This window comes from Falco biarmicus, chromosome 7, assembly GCF_023638135.1.
Source record: "Falco biarmicus isolate bFalBia1 chromosome 7, bFalBia1.pri, whole genome shotgun sequence".
NCBI lineage: Eukaryota > Metazoa > Chordata > Aves > Falconiformes > Falconidae > Falco > Falco biarmicus.
In genome coordinates, this window is record NC_079294.1 from 31344093 (window position 1) to 31367299 (window position 23207).

At 39.8% G+C, this 23207-nt stretch overlaps 1 protein-coding gene across 1 annotated transcript; it reads right to left on the reverse strand.

Annotated features, from left to right (window-relative positions):
- Positions 1-663: 663 nt before the first annotated feature.
- LGMN (legumain) lies at positions 664-21578 on the reverse strand. Its single transcript, XM_056347314.1, has 13 exons — positions 21390-21578; positions 13393-13490; positions 12499-12580; positions 11925-12010; positions 9246-9321; positions 8706-8768; positions 7739-7805; positions 5937-6055; positions 5159-5248; positions 4266-4463; positions 3438-3608; positions 2228-2295; positions 664-1441 (listed from the first exon to the last, which is right to left on the reverse strand). Exons 1-13 carry the CDS (start codon positions 21525-21527, stop codon positions 1402-1404), a joined length of 1296 nt encoding a protein of 431 aa, XP_056203289.1. The 5' UTR covers positions 21528-21578; the 3' UTR covers positions 664-1401.
- Positions 21579-23207: the final 1629 nt, after the last annotated feature.

Genomic DNA, 23207 nt, shown 5'->3' on the forward strand with positions numbered 1-23207 from the left:
GGTGCAAACTTTAACGTCTGAATTCAGTTAAGCCTAGTTCCACATACCTTTACCTTTCCCCATCCATACTGACACTAGCTGTGCTCTGGGATTTCTCTCACTCCCTCACTCCGCCAACAGCTGAAAGTGCTAACGCTCCTGGCTTTATCTGGCTCTTTTCTATATAAAAGCAGTTTCAGTTACACCCCCTCTCCTTTGAGTGGAGCTACTCAAGGCTCTTCTCCATCTTGGAGATAGTGCTTTAGATTTTGCCAAAGCTTGGGGTTTTTTCCCCCAAGGAGAGGAGGTAATTTTGCGTAATTAAACATACTTTGGAAAGAATCCTGAATTCTTTCTGTATCCTGTCTACACATGTAAAAAGCTATGGACAGCCTAAAACTATTTTGAATCATCTTGTAACATCTAATTTTCCCCTGGCTTGTCATTTAACTGAGTCACCTCTAAGGAGTGGTGCCTTCCAACGTGACTTTGGGGGTTTTGATATTGTTCGCTCTTGTTGCTTTTGGGGTTTGTTTTGTGTTTTGTTGGTTTGGGGTTTTTTGGTTGGTTTTTTTTTTGAGATGACCCACCTTATAAAAGGCTTACAGGGGACAGGTAACCTTTTAACGCAGTATCGTAATGAGCTCTCGTTCATTTTCAAGACACAAGATGTCTAACACTGTATTGCCCTGCAGGCTGATGAAACTGTCAACTTTATTTTTATTCACAGGCAATTTCTGTACTCTGTTGACTTCCCACAGGTTTGTGTGTACATACATCTAATTATAGCATTCTGGTGCTACATTTACAGCACTAGATATTTGTTTTTTTTCTTTGGGGAACAGTTCTTTCTACCCACAAAGACTTTTACTGTTCACAGTTTAACTGTGCTATTCACATCCAATAGTTCTTGAATGCAACTTATTTCTTCAGACTGTTAAGAAGTTAAAGCATAAAGAACAAGCTTTGGTTTCTTCACTTTTTAACCAATCTGCAAATCAGTCACTGTAATGGAATTCATTATTTTTAAAAAGCTAGTAATTGGCAACAGTATAAAAAAAATTCAGAATTAATAGCTCAATGTTTAAATTTAGCATAGATTTAGCAATCCAGATAGGTGGCTTGTAGTGTTCATCCGGAGATTCTTAAGAGCGTTGCACTTTGAAACAAATCATCCATCCTGAAAGCTCCAGGTGCTCTGCTAAAATGCCCCTGTCACACCAGCAGGCTGTCAGCAGGTGGGGACGCAGGGGAGAGCACCGGCAAGCACTCTATTGCTCATGGTCAGGCGCCTCAGCTCCCAGCACAGTTCAGGTACAGTGGTTGAGACTCTTCATGTTGCATGCATGTAAAATCTGGATTATTATAGTTATGAAAAGTTATGACGTGTAGTAAGGGTTATATTGGGGACTGTTGTTTCCGTCAATACCCAAGGCACACTTGATCCATGGCCAGGCATATTCTGCAACAGAGAACAATAATGATGAGAAGCTTTTCCAGCACCCTGCTCTCAAACTGTCTCCCACTAAGCACAGCGGGATGCCACTAGGAGCGGAGGCAGCGGCAGCTCTTCACCTTCTGGGTTGAATGCTGCCTAAACTACCAGTTCACTCGCCCATTCCCTACTCCTCTGCTTTCCTCTCCCTTTTCTTCCCCTCAATGACTCACAAGCTAGGGTCCCATCCTCTACCACAACCTCCTAAGAGAGAATTTTGACACCATGAGTCCCTTGCCCCTACTGCACCACTGTAAGGGTCAGCCTGGACCACTGTTTCCCTGCCTTCCTACCACACACTCAGATGAGGGCCCTAGCACCGTACCCTCTTTCCTCACCAGAACCCAGCAGTGCTGCGGTGTTCTGACGGGCAGCGGTGAAACACCAGCAGTTCCCAACCTTGCTTCAGTGTAAGATCATACGGGAGTTACAGGGCAACACCCCTGCACCGGTCATGCTGGTTTGTTATGCGGTGCAGTGGGATCCTCTGACTGGCTATACCTTCCCCTGACGGCCTTCAACAAGGAAATTAAAGGGTTACTGGGGAAATAGATCATCACGAGTGGGAGGGAACTAATAACGATACGCTTTCCAAAATAAGCATTCGTAACTTTAGAGTGAGAACTTTACTGACAAAATGGTCAACAGAGAAGAACAAGTGAGAAGCTTTTTGCGTTAGGCTCCATTTGCCTATCACTTCTGCTTTTTTTAGCCACAAATAAAACACCACAGTGTATCCGGGAACCTCATTACCTGTCAATGGGGTATCCTCCTTCACAAACGTTGACCAAGGCATACAGCTGTCTTAGTGCATACTCATACTGAAATAAACAAACATTGTTAATAATTTCAGTGATGAACAGCCAGTATTGTTTATCCAAATTAGATTGTGGAAGTAATTTAGAGATGCTATTAATATTCAAGGTGTTTAATTGATGGGCTTGACAATCTAGTACTAGGCTAAATGGATCTTTTTTCTGTGCATTTTGTTCTTTAAATTTCATTAGGTAAATTCAGCTGTACATTGGCCGCTTAGGCAAGGCTCATCCACCTAACCAATTTCAATCAAAAAAATCCTACAAGACAAAAAACAAACAAACAAAAAAAACCCAACCCAAAAACCACTGAAGAAGAACTAAAGTTTTACAGAGCAATGTGGCTTCCTAACAGCCTGGATGATTAGAAGCTCCAACTGAAAGAGTACATCTGCTTTTGATTTATATATGGTACTTAAATCTTGGCCAGTTGCCAGGTAATCCCATTGCTTTCTGCTAAAATCAATTAATTTGTTGTTGACTCTTAGCACACACCACTGCCACCTTAGATTATCTTGCCTGACATCAGGACTGGGTTTTCCAGAACAGAAACTGACCTCTCTTACTCTTACCTAACCAGTGCTTAGCTCAACAGGATTTGGTCCTCAGCTAGGATCCCATGAAGGGTAGACAGTAATAAAACCCCTGGACTAAAAAGAGGCTCTCAGGAATTCAAGCAGACCATGGAAGCAGCAGCTAGGCTATCGCAAGGAACTATCCAGCACACAATCATAATACAGAAATCTGAATGTATGAATTCAGATGAATGTAGATTATGAATCCACAGTAGTGGTGCCTGTGTTTGTTTTGCCAGTAGAGATGCTTTGAGCAGAAATACAACATGGCTTATTTAATATTGGGATTTCTGGGGAGGGAGCCAATGAAGGGACAGCAATAACTAGTAAAAGTTAGGGATTATTTTTGGGTTTGTTTTTACTGAAAGTATATTTAGTAATCTTTCTTATCTACAGGTGCAGTGGAAGTGGTTTCCTGCTTCCAAAAACATTACTTACCCTTTCTCCAAAACTAAGCTGTATGACTGCCCCCAAGCTAGCTTTTTACTAAAAGCTGATTTTGCAGATATGCTTATGACTACCGTGCTTGTTTTATTGGTAGGTTTATCAGGTTATATCTAATGCTTGACTTACCAAGGGTAAGTGCCAGTTGAAGCAATGAGCTTTGAAGTGGTTCACCGCTGACTGGTAGCAGTCGTAATTGCTGATGGTCAATCTGTCTGACAGAATCTGGTTGGTCTGTTCTTTTGATCCTGTTACTAAGGTGATTATCTTTCGCATGGATTCTTGGATAAATTCTTTCACCTGCACATAAAAGAACAAGAACTTAAAACATGCTTTTTCTAAACCTAATTCAAAGACTTTCAATAAAATTTCTCTTTAAACTTCCCTCAACTTGTGCTCTTTTTAAGGAACACAATTCTGCCATTTCCTTTTAGCCCAGTCTTTTGTACCTGTCTAACACACAAATGAAAACTAGGGAAACAGTCAGACTCCTGGCAGATCCTCCAGAATCACTCACTGTCTTCCGTGTCTTATGCCAGAAGAAAGAAAACACCAGTACCACCAACACTGACTACCATTCTGCAGGAGCTATTCTATGTGGGAGACTCTGGTTGTAATGAGACAAGTTTCTCTATTACTAAAGAATAAGTCCACCCAACAAGAATCCCTGTGGATGCAGATGAGGAATTTCCTGGCAATAAAAGCTGTGAGACTGACTTCTGCATTTGCTTGCATTTGCCTAGACAATCACTACTGATTGTGCCTTGTGGAACAGATCCCTGAAATGTAAAGGAGGAGTAAACAATCAACTAGAAGTTACCAGTCTGAAGAGTGATTTTGTTGCAATCTGCAAAAACTGGAAGTAATCCCATTGGCTTCAGGGGTGTTGCTTCTGCCATTGCTTATGATGAAAACAAATCTGACCTGATGCATAATTAATTTTTTGGTTTTGCTTACCTCCAGGTGTGTTTTCATCTCTGCAGCAATCTTCTTAGCCTCATAGATGTCATTGGTAGCCATCAGCTTTCGTTTCATGATTGCATAAGGCACATCAGGACTAGGAGTCAGATCATAGTGTTCTACAGGTGGCAGCGGAATGGGGGTAGCTTTCTTGCCCATGCCCTGAAACTGCATCACTTTCATGGAGGAGATGCTCTGAAGGTTAGAAAGTAAGCAAATGGAAACTGTCAATCACCTCCAGTAGGTAGTCTGTCTTTGCTTTGCCATACCAACTTAACTCTCTCAACTTGCTTTATTAAAGAAAATAAAGATCATGGGGGGTGGGGGGGTGGGGGGGTGTTCATTGGGTTTTTTAATACAAGGTCAAGGCTGCCAAAAATTTGGGAACTTTTATTTCCAAAACTCACTGGGGGAAAAAAGACAGTCAGGTTAAGTAACGTGACTTCTTTTTTTAAAAAATACTTAATCTGTTGAATAATGGGACTATTATAAATGATATATATCACCTCTTAGCTCTTTCCATTTGAGAGATCAATGAATTTATTAACATTTCATTAATATTCATAATATGCCTGGAAGTGGCAAATACCCTTCTTACACTTGATTGAAGTGTAAATCACTGACAGAGCTTGAAGGACAACTCATATCCTGACTCCTTGCATTAAAGTATAATAGAAGGCTCCATTTCCTTTAGCATCAGGACTATCACCTCTTAAATGCAAAGTGGCCTTCTGAGATTAACAGGTTCATTTTCTAAATCAACCCTGCCAGTTCACAGTTGTTGTTGGTTGTTTTTTTTTGGGGGGGAGGTTGTTTGTTTTAGGGATAAAAGTACAGGGCACAAAAGGTTTTAAGATACATCTGACCAGGAAGCCTTGTCAAATACATACTCTGTTTCCATACTGCATCACATGGCTGGTGTTGGTGCGTTTCTTCACCAGCTGAAATTGCTTGTGGAGTGTTTCTTTTCTTAGATCTTCCTGCATGAAGAAACTTTCATGTGGTCAGAGATATTTAAATTCAGCTATTCTAAAAATGCAAAGAAACCTGGAAAGGGTCTTAGCTACCAGTACGTAGAAGGAAGTATAGGGCAAAGAGCTATACAACCTTTGAAAGACGTAAAAGTAAAAACTGAAAAGAAGATTTGACAGCATATTCTCAAATTGCTTTTAGTGATTTCCTAATCTCCTAGCGAATGGGCAAGAAACAAGTGGGCTAGCATACAAATCCCCTGTTTGTTTAATTAATACTGTTTTCCATTATGCTAACAAATCGGTTAACCACAGTTCAGTATTTAAGGATCCCTGAAGCAGAGGTACAACTTACTGAACTGCCCACTTTGTTTAACAAATTTGGAGATGTTGTCTCAGATTAGCAGATTAAGATTATATGAATTTGAAACCAGAAGTTAGACAGTTTGTAATCTTATATATAAAAAAAGATGACAATGTTTCTGAAAGTTAGTTTCAGAAATCATTTTAGTGGCCCAAAAAAGGACAGATTATATATGGTTCTGAGTATTAGATAAATTTACCAACTCAATTTGTTGATTTCAGTCTCACCTAAAACCAAGTATTTTCACAAATCATATAAAGGAGCTATTTTTAAAAAGCTTAGTGCTTTTTTTTTCATGCATGGAAATACAGAAGCATCATCGAAGTAACTTACCATATCTGAATCTTCCATCCAATTCACACTGTACCAGTCCCCAAGATAAGTCTGCCTTTCGTCATCATAGTAACAGGCATAAGATGACTCTCTAGGATTGGCAGCTGTTGTTGCATACACTGTAATACAAGCAGAAAGTGGGGTTTTTTCCCTTTTTTTTTAACTTCCCCCACATGATTTAGTACTTAGCTGCACGTGATATATTTGTCTCAGTGTTTTGGCTTTTGATCATTTACTTCTAAATAGCAGCAAGGAAAGAAGCCTGTTAATCATTCTGTTCAGTCAGCCTCAGTGCTGTTGTAAGAGTTCCTTCCTTGCTGCCAAATGTGCAGTCTGCGGTGTTTAAAGAAGAATATGCACTTCTGAGGGAAAAATCTACCATTCAAAGAACTGCCTAAGAACACTGTGCACCGACAACCATCTATACATTCACTTTCTTTATTACAATAATGAGGACTTTTTCCCAAACTTGGAGTAAATCCCCTAAATCATCTTTTCTTCCAGAAAACACCACCTTTAAGTAATATCCTTTCTTGGATTAACACTCTGCACTGAAAGAAAAGTAAAACAGACCTCTACAACATCTGTCCCAAGCACAGTATTCCCATTAAGTCATCTCTAACACAACAGAAATACTGTAAACACATTTTTACAGGTATTAAGGCAAAACCTATTCTGGCTTTTTGCCAAAGTCAACTCATAGGATAGTTGTGCAACTGAAGGAAAGTCTGCATTTCAAAACAAGAAAGTGTTATGAATGCTTTTATAGAGCTATAGTGCTGTTTTTACTCAGAACGGAACTGAAGTTCAAAAGCAAAAAAAAAAGTCTTAAATCTCTGTGTAGTAAAGTGCTCCTCTTAGCACCCTTTAAAATGCTTACTCAGTAACCGGTTAAGCTTTGTAGTTCACCACTGAAGGCTGCCAAAGATAGCTTTGTACTGTAATACATAAATTGCCAATTTTCTGCTTTTGTAAGACTGTGACAGAGCTGGTGGCAAAAATAGAGAGTCCCCAGACTAGAAATTTTGACTAGAACAAAGTCTGAAAAGTGCTGATTCACTGAGCATTTATTTTGAACAATCCTCAGTATGAAACATACTGTATTAACTTTCTGTAAATCTTTGACAGAGCTGTAAGAAGTCTGGGTGGGTGCCAGAGAGCATAATCCATGGCCAAAGACCCGGGAAGCCATGGAGAGGCACATGGTTGATCTTCCCTGGAATCACAGCTTCAAAACTACAAGAAAGCCAGAGTGCTCAGCCTCCCTGCCATAGAACAGCAGTTTGAAAAGACAGTGATTTCTTGTTCTAATCAAGGCTGAGCTCTCAGCTCTGCAGCAGAGAGCCTAGAAACCCTGAAAAATACGAGTTCCACTTTGTGGGTTATTGTGCAAATGGGTGTAGCAAAACGTTCTGGCAATGGTGTCCCACAAGCGCCTTTGCTATTCAATGAAACCGACAGCAGAAACTTCACACCTGCTGTTGGCAGCGGTGAAGCTGAGAAATACCAGTATAACTTAACTGCTACAAATTAAGGACAACCACATAGTTCCTGTGGAGAAATACATTTTCAACTTCTCACTTGCAAGAAACTGAAAGCCCTGTTAAGTCTTTATGAGAGTCCCTTAATTCTTTAAAAGGACCTTCCCACAAATGGAAAATATTAACTTTCTCTAATTTTTCTGCTTCCCCTGCTAAAACTACACAGAAGAGCCTTGAGCCTATCCTTGATGCACAATCTGTCTAGCTCTGTGACAAGCTGTGACATTTAAGTCCAGTCCAGTAAGTTAACTGATTGCTCACCATTGATATTATCAGCCAAATGATTCATCATAGATCCAGACTCGCAGGCTTCAATGTAAAACACCATCTATAAAATAAACCATAGACCTTAAGAAATTCCATGAAGAAATGGAGGAAAGTCCTTCAGTGCTTTTCAGCTGTAGCTAGTTGGCATGTACTGCTATCCCTGAAACAAAAGCTATCCATAATGCTACAAAATAAAACACAAAAGCAAATAGACCAATTTTTCATTTTTGGAACTAAAGTATGTGGAAGCAGGAAACAATCACTATGAAAAGGTGCCATTAATCTCTGTAGAATCCACAGGGACCTGCTGACTAATGTACAAAGCATAAATCAAATATACAGTCACTTTAGGCACAGCAATGTGCCACTATTGAATGTAGTATTTCTGGAACCAATGGCCATTTATGTGTTCCTAAATACAGCCAGCCATAGTAGACTGGTTACCACAGAAAGTTGCCTAAAAAAGACAAGCTACTGAAATGTTCTAAATATGAGGTTTTCTGCTTAAAACTACATGTGACAAAATAAACGCACAGAATTTTCTGTACAAGGTACAGTCTCTTAAACTATGTTAGTAACTGTAAGTGAAACATGAGGTATATACAGACTTCCTGTAGTAACAGTGCAGCCTGAAGTGAACAAAGCACAGGAAGAGACAGTCAGGTACATATTATGAGACTGAAATCATTATGGATGTTTTCTCCACTGTTGGTCAGAATATATACCATTATCAAAAGGCAGTACACTACATCTCAACATCAACTGCACATATACAGTAAACTAACAATGGAAAGAGAAAATTTGGAAAGGATCAATCCTTTTAAGTGCAAAGTAATAATCCAAATTTTGTTGCATGGCAACAGCTTCCTCCTGCTTTAAACAACTCTCAAAACGAAGATAGATCCCTCTCTTCCACACCAGCTGCTCTTTTAATCTCACAACTTCTGATACGCTTGTTTACCTTCCGGTATTTTTTGTGATGATACATGTACCAAATAGTCTTATTCAAGTCCTTCACGTGAAGCTGTAAAATAAGAAGGCTTGTATTAAAACCACTTACGGCCAACAGACACACAACGCACATAACAGGAATAAATGCTAACTGTTGTGAATATGTATACTGTTTCGCACTAAATATATCCAGTGCTTTGCCCTTCTGAAATACAACGTTCTATTTACCACTCTGGAAAAGATGAGTAATGGTCCCAGGCGAGAAGTACTGTGCACCAGAAAGTCAAGTCATATGTGCGTGAAACAGTGTGCTTGGACCACCAAAGTCCAATGAAATAGTAAGTGACACAACCTAATTTTGACTGAATGCATCAGATTCAAACTGGAAAAAAAACAGACTGCAGTGATGAGAATATTGCTCTTTTTCTGTCTCCCCCTTCAATATGGCAGCGCATCAAATATCTTCATGTTTTACATTTATTACTTACTCATTTTAGTATGTCACTAAAAGAATGTTTTTAATGACAAAGTAATCCCCCCAAATGCTTACATCATCATCAGGAAAAGCCAGAAGTCCTGGAGCTCCATGATCAGTGAAATAAACAAACACATGATCCTTGGGACCACTGTAATGAAAAAATTGTAAACAAATTCTTTCTAACCACTCCAGCCTCATATTCGTTACAACAATAATCATCTGCTTCTCAATGCCAAGACATGTCAATCTTTGAAAATAATACCACTGAAGCAATCTCCTCCTCTTGGTAATATTTTTTTCTCCCAAAGCATACTGCTTTGAGTGCTTATGAGAGGAGGTAAGTGTCTGCAAAAGGAATGATAACAGGGATACAGGCTAGTCCCTCAGGTATGGGGAATCTGGCAATTACACTTCATGTTTCGAACTGTAAACTGATTGCTGGTGAGGCAGGGGCTGGTATGTTGAGTAAGGTGGGGGGGCAATTGTTTTTTAATGTCTGTCTGTTATACTGCAGGCATCTGCAGCAGTCTGGTTAAAAAGGAATGCTTTTATAACTAAGTTATACTGAGACACCAATAACACAGGGATAAACCACAAAAACAGAATTCTATGGTAAGATCCTTAGGTATGTTTACATACTACCTTGTTGTGATCTGTATGGCCATACTTAGCCAAATCAGTGTCAGCCCACACCCCCGTGAAGAACCGATGTGTACACAAACTCACCCATTAGGCCAAATCGGCATTTGCACTATGTGGCTGTGCAGTCAGTTGAGCACTGCATGCTCACAGGAGGCTTTGATTCCCTGTCTAGTGCACTCTTTGCTGTAGATTTTTATTGCACTCTAAATGAAACAGATCATGTTTGGGTGATATTAAGGTCTTGCCCTAACAGCCAGATCTGCAAAGGGATTTTGCTTTTAAACTGTACTCAGGGACCATTAAATATAAAATATGTCAACAGACTGGAAGGAGTCCCAAAGCCCTCCTCTCTTCCTCTGTTATCGGTGGTCCAGAAACACATACTTGCTTTTGCTCTTTCCTGACTGCAAGAGGTATAACTGCAGCAGATCAGGGGAGACTGTCCAGCTTTTTGCCTGGCCAATACCCTGCTGGTTAGGGAACAACCTGGAAGAAAACCTAGAAGCTTCCTGGGCAGATAATGGAGTTCTTGTCCCACTCAATTGCAGAAGTCAAGCCACTTGGAAATTCACAAAACAGAGCCTAACAAAGAAGGGCTGGGTGTTATTTTTATGGCTCCCACTCTTGATTAAGTGTAAAAAATTCAACCAAGGTGAAATGCAAATAACCGGACTTTTCTATGTGGGTTCAAGTTGTCTTCCCAAGTAGCTCAAGAGTCTTTGGCCCTCTGCATAGCCACTCCCTTATTTGACTTGTAGCACTGAGCTTTCACAGGTAACGTGTTCTGAAGTACCTCTTTTTAACAAACACTTTATAGTTACCTCTTGACCCATTCCAGCTACTAGAACAATCTAATAAATGTGCAGCAATTTATTACCTTTTTGCCTATATGCCTTACATATATAATTTTCTCTCTCCGCTTTTCAGGATGAAGTTTAAACAACTGAGAGCAATAACTTATTTGACTACGGTCCTGCTCCTTTTTTTTATTCTCCCGAATGCCAAGGCAGGCTTCTTCTGTTCTGTTTAATTGCTTTGCCTCCAAAATTAAACTGTCAGATTAAGATAGCCACAATTGTTTTTTAACTAGGTTAGTCCTTCCAAATGGTTAAATTTAAATTCTTACAGCTTTTAGAGGAAATACTGTACACAGAAAAATATAACATGATATAACTCTTTACCAGCAGTACTGAGTCAAAAACGTAACACACCTTAGTAAATAGGCATCATACTTTCCTACCTCAAACTCTGTAGAAGCAAGATGAATAACTGACACCAGGTATCATTCCACAATGTGTTCTATTTGGGCCCTCAAATATATTGCTTTTATTCTTGAAGCATCTGAATTATACAAGCCTATATAAACTACACCCATTAATGACAAGATTTTACATTCTAGTTAGCCAGTCTACAATTTATTATTGTTCATACATTAGAATACTGTGAAACTTAAAATCATTTATGCAACTTATGCTTAAGGTATTTGTAAACTAATACATCAGTTACAAGGGTAATTGCTTGTATCACTTTTTCAATCGCAAATATTTTTATTGCATTAAATATAAACCATAATTCCATTTCATTACATACAAAGCCTGGATAACCTTATACCTGCCACAAAGACCAAGGCTGGGATTAGACATGCAATTTATGCAGCTGATGAGCTGTTTAAGCTATCTCTGTCCCTCTGCCCCGACTGCCAAGTCTCACCACTTCAGGTGACTAATACAACTATGTGTGTACATTAAGTCAAGCCTTAGCAAATCCTTTCTAGAGGTCTCCAAACCTTAATAAAACTCTTTGAATAGCCACTCTTGCAAAAGAAAATAGTCTAAATAACAAATACCTTAATAGAGTTGATACTATCATCTAGTTTTTATACCTTAATCTATACTGGACTCCATACCAGTTGAATATCAGCAGTTGCTTCTTGGTGCTGGACAGCTGAAGAAACCAGAATCATTGCATTTCTAATGTGAATGACCTGGAATTGCTATCGATAATCTTGCTGGATTCTCAAGTTGCTCTAACTTACCCTCTTCTTCTGTTGGAATCACTGCCAATATACAGCTACACGTGCAATTATTTTCTAAATTAAACTTATCTTACCTTTTCAATACTTTTCCTGATCCTATGCCCTTCACCGCTTCCACATCTCCTCTGAGAACAGCAAGGAAATTCTTTGGAGTAACATCCTAAAGTTTTAAGAGGATTACAAGTTAAATCTGATCATAAAAACAACAATAAAATTTTCATTTAGCAGATGGCTTCTGAAAGGCAGAATCAATACATGGATGGCAAGTTTTGCTGGCCATCCTTTTCAATCCGTCATTACATAACGTATTAGCCACTGATGACTGACTCAGATACTGAATCATGAAATTGTCAAGCGATTGGATTACTGTTCCGATTTAATGAACCAATTAGTCTTACACAGCTGTTCTTCAGATTGAGTTACAACATTTACGAACGTAAGACTTTTCCTCCTTTTATTTCCTGTGCCACCACAGAAACAGTGTAAAGGTTTACTTTTATGACCACTGCTTCACCTCAAAGCATGTACTGCTTATGTTCATCTTATGTGTACCAAACCACACAGGCAAATAAGCTGGAGGCTTTATACTATGTGCATTTTGGAGTGTAAGAGTAAAACCCTCCCTGGGGAATGGTGTTTCATTCCTACCTCCTTTGTATAGTCCTTGGGTACCCCAGCATACACATCTGTGCCATTAGGTCTATTGATGACAATGCCTTTTGTTGGATTTCTGAAAGGTAAATGGAACATAAATCTGAATAGTTAGCCATGTGTCATACAGTGACCACAGAACTGTCCTGACTGGCCAGCTTGCCTGATAGAGAGTATGGGCACTTGAACCATGTGTCATTAAGTGATCTCAGAATATAAAGGCCTTTTTACTTCAGTCAGTCACTACGCTTGCCTCAAGTGTCCTTACCCTCATGGTACCTTCAGCTATCCTGCCTCAGATCATGTCCATGTATCTGAATACGTAGGCAGGTGGTCTCTTATACTATCATCGCTGTTTACTCTTTGCTCCCAGTGCTGATGTGCATGTGAAGTCCACTGATTTCTGTTGAAGTTGTCTCAGTATTAGAGGCTTTAAATGGAACTGTTTCATATAGAAAGCAATTATACACTCTAGACAGTCACCAAGGATGGGACATATATGCTTCTTTGTTGAATGTACATGCTGGGAATGAATCTGATAAAATCCTTTCAAAAAGCCCTGCAAGTAATACATGGAGCTTCCCTATGTTTGTGGCTTTAGGCTATTTATCTGCCGTGAACTGTTACCTGAGAGTTCAGATCACTTACTCTCATAACAATGAAGCTCTGCAGTCCTCAGTGCCACAACTGATGCTGAGTGGAGTAAGATTAGAATGCTCATGAGCATATTTCAAAGAATTACCGTGCTGATAGATAAAATGTCTCTATGTGTATCACAGGTAGTTTTAAAGGCTTTTCTTACAAAACTACTAAAAACTCAAAACACATCGGTGACTATGGTGTGTTTGTAGTAACCATACAGTTTGTAACTAGTGCACATTCATCACTTACTCATCATTATCAGCAATGTCATCATACATCATGACAATGATCTGTTCATCTGGAATTCCATTTCGGTGTACAATCTGGTATGCATGGCACACATCTGCCTGAAATTAAGCAGATTATCATTACTAGCTTTAACAGAGATTTTACATTTGAGACCAGAAGAAAAATAGCTTTGCAGGCCTAAGAGCTGGCTATTGTCCAAAAGAAACTGCATTCAAATATGAGGTTGAGGGTTGCTAGAGGGCTGAAATGCATAGGTTAAACCAAAACTCAATGTCTTTCTCTCACTAGTAGCTGCATTAATAACAGCGACTTTGATTAAAATCTCTCTCCCATTTACCTATTTTGTTTTCTTATTTAAACAGAAACCAGAAGTTACTTCAGACTTGGTACAGCTAACAAAATTTAACAACACATTTTCAGCAATGTTCTGTGGTCTGTGAGAAAATCTAAAAGAAAACCCTTGTGCACTGACAGACAAAACCAAGCTGTGCCAAACAGAAGAAGAGAGTTAATTTCCACCAATTTCAATTAGTTCTGCACCATGCCTGCATGACTAAGCATCAAAGACTGTCCTTGGCTTAAAGAAGTATGGTTTACCAATCTCACCTCTGCAAAAAATTTATTAGATTTTGTTTTACTAGATGAGAATTTTTCCTAAGGAAAATTTTCTTTTTGATTATGTATTTCTTGTAAACTGAAGTAACTTTAGGGCAAGAAAACAGATTTCAGTAGAAAAGAAAAATGCAGAATTTTTGTTCAGGATCTTTTCCTGACTTGTATAGGATACAAACAAGCAGATTTTCTTTACAGAACCATCTTCCTATGACACAGAAATAACAACACTCATCAAAGTGTTATTACAGTAATGCAAACCTGTGACAGAATGCTAAATTCTTAGAAAGCCCAGCCCAAACAGATCTCTTCTTTTCAACTGGCAGTCTGCAAATGACCTAACAAGACATTAACAATCATTCCTAAGCTCTAGATCTATGACATGCCACATGCTACAAAAAGCGGTGCAGATTTAATGGAAGAAATTTCATCTAACAAATGCACATTCCAAACGCAGGCAAGAAGCAAAGCTTTACAGCTTACTTTTGTTTAACTAATCTAATTTGCTAGTTTGTAAACCAAACCAAAGTGGTTTAAGTAGACATCTGTAAGTTCAGATGATTTAGGAGCATTAGTGGTTTTGACTAGTTTAACTGCAAGGACGCTGTAAAATCATGTCACTTTATAATCCTTGGTATTGTCAAGTGTAGCTGAAGCTGAAAAGAGAAGGTAGGTGTGCAAGGTTCTGGGAAGGGTGAGGCACATTCCATGCTAATGAACTCTCCCACAGCAAAATCTCTTCACGTGACTAACCCTGAATGTTGAATTGTCCTTACTAAAGCAGTTCCATTTGCTACTATGCAGGTCAGCCTACGTTCTCTTCCACCTGTCCTAGACAACCTCCACTGTTTATAGTTCTCCATTTCCTTGTATGTCATTATACCAGCTGCTGCCTCAACAAGTCAAAAGGTCGAGGTTAAACAGAGTTATAAAGGCCTCATACATCATATGAAACAGTAGAGTGCAGTTTGACTAAACATGTATTTGATCTTCAGAAGCAACCCAAGCAGAAGTAGAAAGCACTAAGGGCTTCTCTACATCGATGAGTAGATCATCAATCCCCTGACACTCTCAAGACATAATACAGATCTGTTATGCTGACAGAAACAGTTCTAGGCTGGCAACACGCAGAAATGCTTAGGCATACTATCATGATATAATATCAACATATTCAACCAGCAATAGTCTGTGCTCCCACAGTCAGTCGCTGGCCAGTAGGGACTTCAGAGGTGTTTTTAATTAATATCAAAATATCCAAAATTAGCTGAGCTTTGTAACTGCGTATTATCAGCTTTTTTTCTCTCTTCTCTTCTGATTCATTGCCTGTTTGCTCGCTATGTCCTGTCTTAGTAAACAGTAGCTACTGGTGGTAAATTTAAATGGGTTAAACTCCCCAGCGTAGAAGGAAATAGATCAATGTAATCAATCCCTCAACATTAACTTTACCTGTTTGGGGACTGTCCCAGCCTTCTGAGGCTTTTTCTAAGGGAACTACATCTGCTGGTAGCATAATAGTATCATTGACACAGGCTAGAGCAGCAAAAGCATGCTTTGCTGCTAGCCCTCCTTTGACTGAAGCGGGACAATTCTGAGCAAACAGTTAGGTAGGGGTTTTTTTGGCACAGAACTAGCTGACCTGACTAGCCACCCTTGATATTGGTTGTATGTTCCTCCTGTTCCCTCTGTACACGTAAAAGACCAAACCTCTATAAAACCAGAATGGAAACAGTCTGCTGCTAGAGTAGGGAGGCGTACGTGAATCGAGAGTTATTTCCTGTTGATGTGTAACTGCCTCTCAAATTTTTGCTATTTGAGCCTTGTTTCTTCCAGAAATATTTCTCGCTTACCTGTATCTGTAAATCACCCTAAAGAGACAGCTAATATTGTTCCAGATCTCTTGTTGGTATTAGTATGCAAAATGAATGCTATGAATATTTACTGGATAAAGATTCATATCACTAGATGTAAATCACCCTTTTGTGGCCATGATTTGGGGTGGACAGTGGCTGCCCTGCACAGAAGAATAGAAGAGCAGAAGGTGTAACTGTACAGCTGCTACTGCACAACAGACCTCGCAGGCCAGCTCCAAAATGGACACTATTAATGGCATGGTTCAGACCTTTCGTCCCCTCGTTAGTTTAAACCTGTTGCTACATCAGCAAATTTTTATCCAAGATCTATGCTTAAATCTGCTTAAATAATTAACTCCTAGATTTTGAAAGCACGGGATCAGAGGGAGTATTCTCCTGTTTTCTTGGGACAGGCATTTTGTTTTCCAAAACATTCATTTGGCGAAAACTCTAAAAGAAAAAAAACATCCCAATTCTCCTCTGCCATACAGCTGTTTACACATTTGAGTGACACAGCTTTCAAGCAGACTGCAGGGGGGAGTGGATTTTTGGAAAAATCAAGTTGTTTTATGACACATGCATGCATAAATAGTTCCTAAAGGGAAAAGCTTAGACTTCTGTGAAATTGGTTAGTTCTGGTCTTATGACCACTAGGTTCATAGCTAAAAAGCATGTGCAATGAACGGTCAGCTTCATTGCAAAGTGGCACTGTTCCTGCTACAGGTACACTGAAATGCCACAGACTTAAGAAAGAATGAACTCTAATGTATAAGCATGGTAGAAGAATACACCTCAAACGCCAGCAATGTTTCATTCCCTTGCTTAAACATACATCAGTGAATCAGCCAAAAACTATTAACTGTATTAAGAACTTTGTAACTGAAGCTATGGGAAAACCTTTCCTATTTTGTAAGCACAGTGAGGAAATGTTAATTGAAGCCAAGCAGCCAAGCCATCCTTTATGTCTGTTATCTCCAAGACTGTAGAGAACTTAAGACAGTCCCAGAATAAGATACTGCTCTGGTTGGTAGCGTGCAAAACCCTGAACATAGTCCCTGACCCATAAAGCTCCGTAAGAATATGACTAAAAACAACAACTGAAAACACACCCAGGCATGCAAATTCAAATGTTTTTATTTTCAGCATTTTGTTTTTTCCAGCTATTTTTCTCCTCAAGTATGTACTCCACCTTTAGCAAGACTGTTTCACATCAGGCTTTCCACTGACTATGTTTTTTGGAGTACCCAGAAAGCATCCGTCTGCATCCCTGTGATCCATTTGCGAAGTCGACTTTAGGTTTGAGTTATCTAGTGCAATCATGTCCCAGGAGAGGCAGAAGTATAAACAAAATTCTACTTCTCTTAAGGAAAATTAGCATTCTCCAAATCCATCATTTAGTGCTATATTTGATCATTTATGTCACTAAGATTCCCAGAGCTATACCATCTAGCTCTTTGCGTGGTAGAGAGCTCAGCCACTTTCCCAGGGAATGGGAGGAGTTCTCTTCCCGGTATATAAGGGGTGCTCAGATGCATTTAGGGAATAGTAGCCAGTTTGGTAATAAAGAAGTTCCTATAGAGAAGTCAGAATAACTGCTGAGGAACAAAGAAGAGCATGTTGATAGTCCTTCCACAGCCCAAGCAACTCTAGTCAAAACCACTAAGATATGGGTGACACCCATGACACCAAAGAACCAAGAAGCCACAAGCATAAAACAATATATAAGCTAGTTTTGCAGTGGCAGTAAGCCTGTGACATTGGGCTGTATACTCTTCAAAACACTTTAAATCAATTTTAGGAACTTGATGAGATAACTGTGTAAGACAAGTTTAGATCATGCTAATTAGGAAACAGTCTCAATTCAATGATCAGAGGAAACAAGTGCCTGCAAGGTGTGAATCTTGCTCATAGTTAAGTGCAAACGGTGTATTTTTCCTGTCTAGACTTGAGGTTTGCACCACTGAGAGTGGAACCTGACCACTGACAGCTAACTTACAAGTCTCAGAAGGAGTTTCAGATTCCTTGAGGTTACACATGCAAACTCCATGTTTCCAGGGTCTCACAGTCTTTACAAACTTGCCGTTTGTGGGGTCTGTACAGCATACAGAGATGGACTATATTCCCTGCAACTTTCTGTGTATGAAGTTGGAGACATTTTTGAAGGTGTAAATTTCTCCTCTTTTTATGGTTCTTTAGTCAGATGAACACATATTGCCACCAAGTAACTATTGCAAAAGGCAACAAAGTATGTTTTGCCTGCATTGTGTGCAAACAGCATGCAAAACAAACGGATCTCACAAAATATAAACGTAACACAAACATGCCAACATCATGTATTAACTGTACCCTGAGCAGCTGAACTGAGCAACTGAAACCCAGAAATGTGTCTGCTGAGGTCTCAGATTACAAAGGGATATTCTGAGTGCTTAGTTGCACGTACAGAATAGTAACCAGCCCGGTGGTAAATAAATAGTCACACTGAGTAACTACTTACAGGAACATTCATATCTACAAATTCACTTGCACACAGGCTAGATCAAAGAAGTTCTGAAGAAAGGTGATGGCAGGAGGAAAGTGAATTAGAGTATAACATACTTTCTTCTGCAGTTTCTCCCTTGGAAAGCAAAGAATTGCGCAAATCCGCGATCCTGGAGTGCTGCTTCACTTTCTGATAGTAGAGATATTATTCTACTGAAAAACAACATGCGTTTCTGCATGTGTTCACTATGGAATGACTTCCATGATGGATGAAGCACAGAATTAGAAGCCCAAGTCCTATTCCTGGTTCCACTTCAAGTAACTTGAGCAAATAATTTAAACACTCAAGAGTGCTTTTGCTTCCGCTGCTGAAGGGTAGGGAGCACTAACACATGCAAAGACACAGTGATCAGTCTGCACAAGGTTTCCAAAACTCTGTTGTAATTCCTGAGATTTCCATAGTACCTTTCCTCCTCTGTACAACCCTCCTAGAAGTCTATGGTTCAGCTGGTATTGCTGGCAACAAGTTTTCCCAATTTTCTTATACCCAAGGCACCTTTCCCTGGATTACTTTTTGTGACGTGCACAGGGCAGATTTTCTATGACTAACTGCCAGGTCTGTCTCACAGTATGCCCTCCCACCATGGATGCTCACTCCAGCCAGGCCCCTGAGGCTGGCCACAAAAGGCCGCTAAGCAAGACAGCACGGGCTGCCAATCTGCTGCATCTCGTGGGAATTGATCCTTTTTGTTACAAATTATAGGCACAGTATTTAGCCCAGGACGGGTAAGTAGCAGCTCAGCCCCATTGTGAAGGATCCTTCACACAGACTCTCTTATTTTATGATGCCAATTTCATAACTTTGATAGGACTATTAGTAGTGTACTAATTTTCTTTTTTTCCAAATGTTAATACTGTACCTGAAGCAAGCAGTAGAAGCTCAAATACAGAAATTTCTAGGACTGAAATTCAAACAGTCTAACAGTGCAGATATTTTACATAGTTATTTGATAATATCTTCAAGATAAAGGTGTTTAAAGAAATCTCGTTCTCACTTTTCTAACCTTGAAAAGCAATTATTAATAACTATCTGCAAAACATGACCATACTCAAAAGTTAGTTTGCTTCTGTGAAACTGCCATGTTCAAAGGACTTATTGTTTGACACCAATATGTAAGTGTGCATCTTGTGTTTTTCATAATCCATTATACCTGGCAGATAAGACTTGCCACTGAAGGCTCATTGACAGAAAGGCTAAAAACTCTATGCTTGGGCAACTGTAGGAAGAGAATCCTCATGAGCCACAGCTTCAAAAATGTAGTTTTATTTAAACAATAAATGCTGTGGTATTAAAACCTCCTAGGGCAGAAGGGAGGCAGAAAGACTGGTTATACAGCAACAGCAACAACCAGAGGACAACTCGGTAATTATATTTAGACATCCCAGGGCAAGCAGTGATCAAGCACAACACTAGTATTTCTATAATTGTTTTCCAATTTCAACTTTAAAAATTTCCTTTCTGAGACTTAATTTGAAATAGGAATAGTTTATATTAATGCTGTAATATTCCAGCTATGGTTATCAGGTGATAGCTACAGTGCAAGGAGCTGGCAAAATCCCTAAAACCAGTTTGACAAAGTGTTGAGCTATCATTTGCTAGTAACAGGTTCTTCTTCAGATGCCACAAGGCTGTCAGTCTGGTTCATTTTGTTTTAAGCTCATCACTGCACTGAAATTTCCAAACTGATGGTGAGCTGAGCAGGAGCAGAAACATAACCATAAACCCCAGAATGCCCAACACATGGAAGGCTCGTTTCTTCCTCAATCAACACAGACAGGCTTCACCTTCTCTAGATTTTACAGGCAGTTACATTAAAAACAACATATTTTAAAAGTTTGTGTACAGCAGATCAGATGTATCCTGTACATTTAATACAGTTTAACTTTTAAAATGCTTGTTTTGTACACTAGTGTTTCAATCTGTGTTCAAGTTCACCTTAACAAACAATAGTCTAGTAAACTACTTTCTAACATTTAGAAATTTACAAATGTACACATAAATCAGCATTAAATGGACTCTGTTCTCCCAGAAAGCAAGTAGTTGCAAGTTTAGAGCAAAGACTTTGATTAAATGTAGATTCATCTGTTTAAGGGATCACCTAAGAATTCCTCAAAGGAAAAAAACCTGCCATAGTCTCCTGACTGCTGATTGTTAAGTCTTGAACTTAATCAGTTAAGTCACTTGGATTTAATTCTGTCTATCCTGACACTTGTGCTCAGACCACAACTCCACAACACACTGGCTTTGACAGCAGTGTCACACTCCAGAGCTCCTGTTCCCTCCTCTTGTTTTTCTGCCATTCACTCTGACCCCTGCACCCCAGTGCACTGTATTGTTGTTGTGCCAACACAACTTTAAGGTCATGCTGTTGAACAGAGTGAGCAAACTGATTCTAGTTAAAAAGAACCCCCTTCTGGATGTCCTCTACCCCACAAAAAACATACTGTGCATTTGCAGCCTCTGCAGATTTTGTAACTGGTGAGAAGAAAGGGAGCTTTTTCATAACATAGGGAAAAGAGGAAAACAAATAGAAACATGCATGTGTCAACAAAATGAGGTTTAATTCTAGACATCATTTGTTCACCGGCGACTTCGGGTCAGAGCCTCTAGCTTAGTAATAGAATATTTAGCCTAATCGATACAGGTCTCCCAGGGTGCAGAAGCGTGATTACAGGAAGAATGTCGCTCCTCCTGCTTATGACAGCTTTTCAAAAGATGAAAGACTAGACAAAGTTTTAAGAAAAAAAAAATAAATTCAAACAGTGGAGGGGAATTCTTGGGATGAGAATAACAAGAATTAAGACCAGGCCCTGAGCAAATTTGTTGCTGTTCATTTTGAAATCCTCACACACTCTCGGAAATCTAGAAGTAGAAACAAATGCCCAAATGACAGAAGGTCTGAACTAATCTAGGCAGCTATCACCTCCCCATGAGTCCCACAGCAGGCATTTTCTGGCATGTGGCCAGCACCAGCATATGAGACCAATGATCCTTACCTGGTGTCGATAGTTGTACCAGCCGTTCGAACCTGCAACAATCACTACCCAGTGCTTGCCTCCATCTTCAGGTTCTTCCATGGGGAACGTACTTATGCCCAGAGCACAGCACAGCAGCACAACTGCTTTCAACATCATCTCTCTTCTTAACTTACTCCACAAATGAGAGGGGGAAAAAAACCCAACTCCCTAATGAAAAAGTTTGAGAAGTAGATCAGAGGATATCAATCAAAACCAAAACAAACACAAAACAAACATCAGTAGTATCACAACTAGCTTTTCTTGCCTGGGGGGGGTGGGGGTGTTTTACAGACCATTCAACCCACAGTACAATTTCTTGCCATATCTTCCTTTAGCACCAAGCTGCTACTACTTACAAGAGTTTTCTGTCAGTTCTCAAATCCGACTGCTGAAAGCAGTTCTGAATAGGACAACCAAGTCTTTCAGCTCTCTCTGGTTCTTTTGTTCTATAGCTGGTAATGAATAAGCCTCAAATACAGAGCAAGCCACACTATCAAGTATTTCACAGATAAAACTTTCTCAGATTAATACTATAATCTTGGTCTTTGCTCATGTAGTTCCCTGGTTTCCACACACTGGCAATTAGCCCATTATTACTGAGTCAAATCCCAGGTGATGTAGACACAAGGACACATAGACATGGAAAAGTGCTTGGGGAGTTGGTAGGTCAGAGTGTCACAAAAGCTCTCTGTGCCCACACAGAGAGGGTGGAGAGAGGCCATTCTGCACAAGATTCAGCCCTAACTGCTGGGGGGAAGTACAGACTGCAAGAGCCTCATGCTATTTGTGCAAACTGTCATGCTAGCGGAGAGCAAATGTGAACCAGTACCACATGAAAGAGTAGCATTTTCGTCTCTTTTGCACAGTGGCTAAGTGTTTGCACAAGGTGCACAGCAAGAGACCTGGGTCTGAGCCTGTGGACATCAGATTCAGAGAAGCAGAGCCAGAGAAGAGCTTTGAAAATGGCTCTTTCTACTTTCCTGAGAGGACCAGAAGTAGTGTTCCCACTAGTGAAATTCCTGAGTTTAGAGTGTTTGCTCTAACAGCAAATAATCTCGCCATATGTAATAGAAGGTTTGCTGTTCGGGTTGTGAGCTTCTTTGTTTTGTCAGGTTGTTTGGTTTTGTTGGGGTTTTTTTGGGGAGGTGGGGGGCCGTGCCAGGGGGCAGCAGGCTATATGTACTGGTCACAGTTTCAGGTCTGCTGCATCCAACAAGTAACTCATAAAGCAAACTCCTCTAAAGATTTGCATGCTCTTGGCACGTGAACAAAGATTATGTATTTCCTCACACACTGAGAGATGGAATTTTACAGTGGCCTACTTACAAAAAAGATATGCTGGAGGCTGATCATTACTGCTATGTATGGAGAGGTGGTGTAGCAGTCTACCATGGTTTTCTCTGGAATAAAAGTTGGAGACTCCAAAGCCATACACATGGTCACAAGGCACCATGTCAACGCTACCACTAAACCAAATAACTAAACAGTATCTAAGCCAGCCTCAGTTTCCCACAGTGAAACCCATGCATCTGCAGCCACTCAAATGAGGCCGAAACAGCAGCCAGCTCACCTCCAGAGCAGCTGTATACAGTGAAGACTACTAACATAACGTCGTATGGGTCTTTCCAAGGCTGGATCTACTGGTCACTAAAATTAAGTCTTGCAGGCAATAGTATTAAAAAAAATATATTACATAAATTGGGAAGGTTGGGAGTTTTGCTTCTTTTTAAAGGAGCTAGCACAAAGTAAAGGAAGTTGTGTTAGCGTATCAGCTCCTATAGGAAGAGCTGTTACCAC